This window comes from Colobus angolensis, unplaced genomic scaffold (genome assembly GCF_000951035.1).
Source record: "Colobus angolensis palliatus isolate OR3802 unplaced genomic scaffold, Cang.pa_1.0 Scaffold7, whole genome shotgun sequence".
Taxonomy (NCBI): Eukaryota; Metazoa; Chordata; class Mammalia; order Primates; family Cercopithecidae; genus Colobus; species Colobus angolensis.
Window position 1 is genome coordinate 27,637,992 of NW_012120709.1, and position 6,000 is coordinate 27,643,991.

The 6,000-nt window shown below is 45.4% G+C and overlaps 1 protein-coding gene across 1 annotated transcript in view; it reads left to right on the forward strand.

Moving 5' to 3' along the window:
• Positions 1-6,000, forward strand: part of TECTA (tectorin alpha) — an 89,083-nt gene that overhangs the window by 13,526 nt on the left and 69,557 nt on the right. The window contains exon 6 of the mRNA XM_011926983.1: positions 1,625-2,037. Coding sequence (XP_011782373.1) covers positions 1,625-2,037 — 413 coding nt within the window. The remainder of the gene's footprint in view (positions 1-1,624; positions 2,038-6,000) is intronic.

The following is a 6,000-nucleotide window of genomic DNA, read 5'->3' on the forward strand; positions in this document are numbered from 1 at the left end:
CATAGAGCTGGTTTATTATATCATCATTCCACAAACAAAATTATCTCAAAGAGTCTACCTTTTGGTCCAAACCCCCTCTATTCAAAGGCATTTTCCTCTCGTTTATTGAAAGCCTGAAAAAGCAGGGCCTGGAAATGATGCTGAGTGGAGGCTGTCACAATACATACAGCCCTGAACTAGTGCCAAAGAGTGCAGAGGATTGAGGACCTGTTTTCAGGGCTGATGCACATGACCTATTGGGAATGTGACTAAATCTATTCTCTCATTTTTCAACCCTATTCTCAACAGGTATAAAATAGAATTGCCTGTTGAAGCGTCATTGTTCCTGTTGGGCAGATAGAGCCAAGACTGTTACCGATGCACCCGCACCCCTGACTTGGGTTAACCTTGCAGCCTTGTGCTATTCACTCCATAGTCAGTTTTATAAAAACTCGAGATGTTATTTACATTTCTTAATGCTGTGTCTTTGATACTTGCCTTTTCAGACACTCTTATTTTACAAGTGCTTCTACTTCTATCAACCTGTGTCAACTTTTTTATAGCATCACTGTTCCCTGTGAGACAAGGATGAGAAATAGCAGTATCCACATTTTACAGGTTAGGAAAACAGACAGGTGGAAGTTGAGTGAGTAGTCTTGGAAATTGATTGCAGATTTGTAACTGCTGCCCAGTTCTCTTGACCCCAACCCCCCAGCAAGAACTAGATCACAGCCCCCAGCCCAGGAATCTTTCTACTTCAATTAAAAGTTGATGTTAGCAACCAGAAAATTTCAAAGTTTTTTGGTGGGGGAGTCATTTATTTATGGAAATGATTTTAAAGACTATACTTCTACCAAAGACAAAAGTGTTTTTAAAATTATCACATCCCTTCAAACCATTCCCCTCCCCTTTCCTCATTTTCTTCCTGACCTAGAATTTGTCAAGAAGGTCTGTCCAGTGCATAGACAGAGAGGAGTCCTGGACTTGGACAGGGCCCTAGAGTGGGAAAGAAGACAATTTGCATAGGTGTAAATCCTGCCTAAGCAGCATCTGCAGGATTACATGAGCCTTTAAACCTGCCAAGAAAGTGGTCAGCGCTTTCCAGAATCTTCCCAGGGAGCTTGGGATTTATACTCATACATCTGACTCCTGATTAGTGCTATTGACCTTTTCCGGCACATACTGGGCCCCCAACAAATGTCTGTTAAATGAATGAACAAATTAGCAAACAAACAATGAGTGTTGCTGAGTAACCTGGGTAAACTGGCTCTTCCTTCGGAAGAAAAGGCAGGAAATGACTTCCAAGTGTCATACCCTTTTCCATGGATTAATGATAATGTGGTTTTCCTTGAATGTGAGTTTGCTCACCAGCCATGGAGATAATAATACCAAGAGCTTAGACTGGATTCAGACAGACTCCGCTTGGAATCCTGGCTTTACCACGGAGTTGCTGAGTGATCCTGGATGAATTACTCAACTTCTCTTAAGCCTCAGTTTCCTCATTTGTCAAATGAGGGCGACCATACCTCCCTAACAGGTTCTTACGTGGATTAAATGGTATGATGGAAGTAAAGCTTTTAGCCCAATGCCTGGCACACAGGGTAAATGCTCAGTAAATGTTGGCTCTAATGTCATTATTCCCCAGGACAGTTCCTTCGGCGAGGGGAGGTGTTTTGGGATGACTTGAACTGCACCATCAAGTGCCGCTGTCTGGATTTCAACAATGAGATCTACTGCCAGGAGGCTTCTTGTAGCCCCTACGAGGTGTGCGAACCCAAAGGCAAATTCTTCTACTGCAGCGCTGTGGAAACCAGCACGTGCGTGGTGTTTGGGGAGCCACACTACCACACTTTTGATGGCTTCCTCTTCCACTTCCAAGGCTCCTGTGCCTACCTGCTGGCCCGACAGTGTTTGCAGACTTCCAGCCTCCCTTTCTTCAGTGTAGAGGCCAAGAATGAACACCGCGGGGGTTCAGCTGTCTCCTGGGTGAAGGAGCTCTCAGTGGAGGTGAATGGCTACAAGATTCTCATCCCCAAAGGAAGCTATGGAAAAGTCAAGGTGAGACCCTCCCTGTCCTTCATGGGGAAATGGAGAAGCTGGAGATTCTTCAGCCTAGGGAAGACTTCCCCACATCTACTGGTTCTGCTGTTTGTCTCTCTACAGTGCCAGAGAGATGCACGGCTCTCCCTGCCTTGCAAATAGCTTGTAAAATACTTCACTGGGCCAAATTGTATGTGTACAAGAGCTATCCTAAGCTCTCTCCTCAACATGTCTATCTGCTTTTAAACTTAGAGTACATTTATATTCCTAGTTCCCTCATAAACACTGGTAGACACACACACTGACACATACACACATACACACACACACACACACACACACACACACACATGCACAGCTCAGAAAAACTGGAAAGAGATAAGTTTCTCATGGTCCTGGCTTGCAATAATTGTAGCCACATAGCCATGCCCTGTGGATGGTGCAAATGCAGTATAAACCCCCAATTCACTACAGCCTTTGATTAACAATCCTTACCCCACCTCAGCCCCAATTCTGTTTGCTCAAGAGCTGCTGCTTCATTTTCAGAGAAACCTCCAAATCGATTGATGTCTCCAGAGACACCACCTGTGCAGGCACCTGGATTGGCTTTGGTGACTTCCTTAGTGAGGCTTGGCTGGGAAAGTCCCATGAAAGCTCTGCCCAGACACCCCTTGAATAGAGTCCCCAACTCCCACCTAGAATAACAGAGAAGAACATGGGTCTCTGCTGGCCAGTTTAGCATATGCAAATGATTCCTGTCACTGTCCACCTGGATTTCAAGCAGGGACATCAACAAAAAAGAGAAAGCAAAAAGCTACTAGCAATTACTCAATTTGTGCAGGCCCCAATTTTCATAATGTTAATCAAGACCTTGTTGCAACCGTGTATTTATTCAAGCTGTAACAACCAAGACCACAAGGGGTTGATTGCTGCAACCCCGTGCAATCCTTAATCCCCATGCATGGAGGTCATTACAGAGATTACAAACCAGAACTGATGCCAATGCAGGGATTTCTTTCTTTTTTTGAAAAATGTGTTGTAGTTTTAATTGATGTAGCATATCCAACAAAAGGCAGGCCCAGGGAACTAATTCCACTCTTTCTGGCTCTGCCTTTCCCAGGTCTGTGCAGTTTATCAGTCTCATAATGAGGAAAGTGAGCTATTACTGTGGTTGAAATGCCAGTGTGCTTGCTATTTGGTTAGTCTCTCTAGGGACAACTCTGTATATCAAATCAAGGCTAAGAGTTCAGATACAGAAGTTTGGAGATTTTCCCTTTTAAATTTATATTGTGCTGTTGAGCACTATACTTACCCTTGTAGATAGATGCCGGCATTTCAAGCTAGAAAAATTTTTCACTAGCTTCCCTCCACTTTCCTGTATTTGGGGATGATGTGTATGATTATCAGTAGTTGAAAAATAAAGCTTCATGCTTTATTCCTATTTTGTATTTTGATTACAATTCTTTTTCATTCTCAGTCCGATTTTTTTTTTTTTTAGAAGGAAAGGGACACCGTCATTTCTTTCAGGCCCAGCAGCTCTGCTAATTTTGTGTGGCTCTGTTCCATCGTCCAAGCATAGGGCACGGATTCCTCAATTTTCTGTAGCGACAGGGAGATGTGGATGTGAATGTAAATGTTTCAGAAAGAAAAGGTTATGTGACTCCAACTGCAAGCTAACAATGGCTTCCTTTTCCTTTTGCCAAATGGTTTCCAAGCGTCTCTGAATATACCTGCCCTGCTGGGGAGAGTGGCTTGGTGGATGGCAGAGTCCTGACCCAGGGTGATGTGGGGACAGGCAGGGAGAGGGCTGGGAAGCAGGAAGGAGCCTGAGATGCCGGGAGGCAGCTGACTTCTTGAGCCATGCTGTGCCAGGCTAGAAATGACCACTAAGATCTGCTCTTCCAAAACACAGACCCCCCTCCTCCAGCACTGTCTTCATATGCTGGGATTAGGAGCTGAGTTCTGTACATGGATTTTCCCCCATTGAACTGTTCTCAAATAACAAAATAAACAGTTTAGGATTAGATATACCAGTGGGACCAAAGAAAGCCAGCATAAGTAAAAATCCATCTAGAAGAAGCATCTCCTTCTAGCTAATATCAGTTCTCATCTTTCTTCCCCACATGAACACCAGTAGTTTAGGGTGCTCCAGTGAAAAGGGAACCAAGGCCAAGCAGCCCATGGCGATGAGCAGCTTGAGCTCTGGGGCTGGACCTGTTCAAATCCCTACACCACCACCGCCAGCTGAGTGGCCTGTTTGAGCTCCGTTTTCTTTGTCTGTGAGACAGGGCCCTCTAGGAGGTAGGGCTCCTGGGCTGTAGCTGGCCCTGGCGGCCTCTCCTCAGCAATGGTATACAGGCAGCAGAGAGAAGTGGAGAGAACCTGGCTTTGGAGCTCGACTAGGAGGAGTCAGGCTCTGTCACTTGCAAGTCACACCAGCCTCGATCCTCAATTTCCTCATCTGTAAAAGGAGAAAATGATAAGGACCTCCTAAGACTGTTATGAGAATTAAATAGAATAGCCACAGGGCAATGTCCAGTACAAAGTCTGGCACACAGTACGTGCTCGGTACATGCTGGCTCCCTATGACCATTCCCATGGAACTTTCTTTCAGTTCCAAGACCTATGCCTCTGTGACTCCACTTCTCTCTCCTCCCCCTGCCCCCACCTACATCCTGGGAGAGGTACTGTGGAAGAGGGAAATGGCCAGAACGCAGGCAGAAGAAAAGCAAGCAAACAGGCGAGGCTTATCAGCTATCTGCTAACCATAAGTTGAGGACAGGGTCAGAGGAATGAAGTAAGGAATTACACCTGGGGACAAGAGTTCTCTGGGATCTCCTGCTCTAAGCACTGTGGGACACAAGGACAATGACTCTATAGTGAGAGTGAAAGGGGGTGCAATAAATGAACACTTATGCCAGAAAAAAAAGGTATGAACTGGAACATTGCTGACACCCACAGTTACCCAGGTGTCAGGTTAGCCTGAGTGTGACAAGAACAGAGGCAGGGAAACTGGGGTCCTGGGGGTTGTGATGGTGGGGGGACTGTAGAAATATCCAGAGCCAGCCTACCCCATGGCTTCTGCTTTGGGACACAATAAGACTGTGCCCCTTGTTAGCAGGAGCTTAAGTAAGAGCAGAGGAGCCCACTCAGCAGTTGACGTATTTGACATTCATAATTATACCAACACTGGGGAAGATTTCCCCTTCCACTTACCAGCACAGAACAGTGGATAAGTGTTCAGCATTCTTACTAGCTGACCTTCCCTATAATGTGGCTCTTCTCTCCCTTTTCTCTTACAGTAGGAAAAACCATATTGTAGGCAAGGTCAGCTAGTAAGATTTGGCTAACCCTCTACCTAGGAGATAAGAATAAATTAATCAAGTCCTTGGTTTTTCTTTCTACTTCTAGTTCTCTGCAGGATGGTTTATTTCTCAAGCTTATTTTCTTATTCCCTTCCCCCATTGCTATGATCTGAATATCTGTGTCCCCTCAAAATTCATACATTGAAATTCTGACTCCTAAGGCGATGGTATAAGGAGGTGGGATCTTGAGGAGGTGATTAGGTCATGAGGGTGGAGCCCTTATGAATGGGATTAGTGCTCTTAGGAGGCCAGAGGGAGCTCATTTCTTCTTTCACTACATGCGAACACAGCTGGAAGGTGCCATTTATGAACCAGAAAGTGGGCTCTCGCCAGACAATGAATCTGCTAGCCCCCTGACCTTAGACTTCCCAGCCTCCAGAACTGTGAGAAATAAATTTCAGTTGTTTATAAGCTACCCAGTTTGTGGTATTTTGTTCTAGCAGCCCAAACAGATTAAAACAGAAGATTGGGGTGCTACTGTAATAAATACCTAAAAATGTGGTAGCAGTCTAGGCACAGTGGCTCACACCTATAATCCCACCACTTTGGGAGGCCAAGGAGGGCAGATTGCTTGAGCTCAGGAGTTCAAGACCAGCCTGGGCAGCATGGCGAAAGC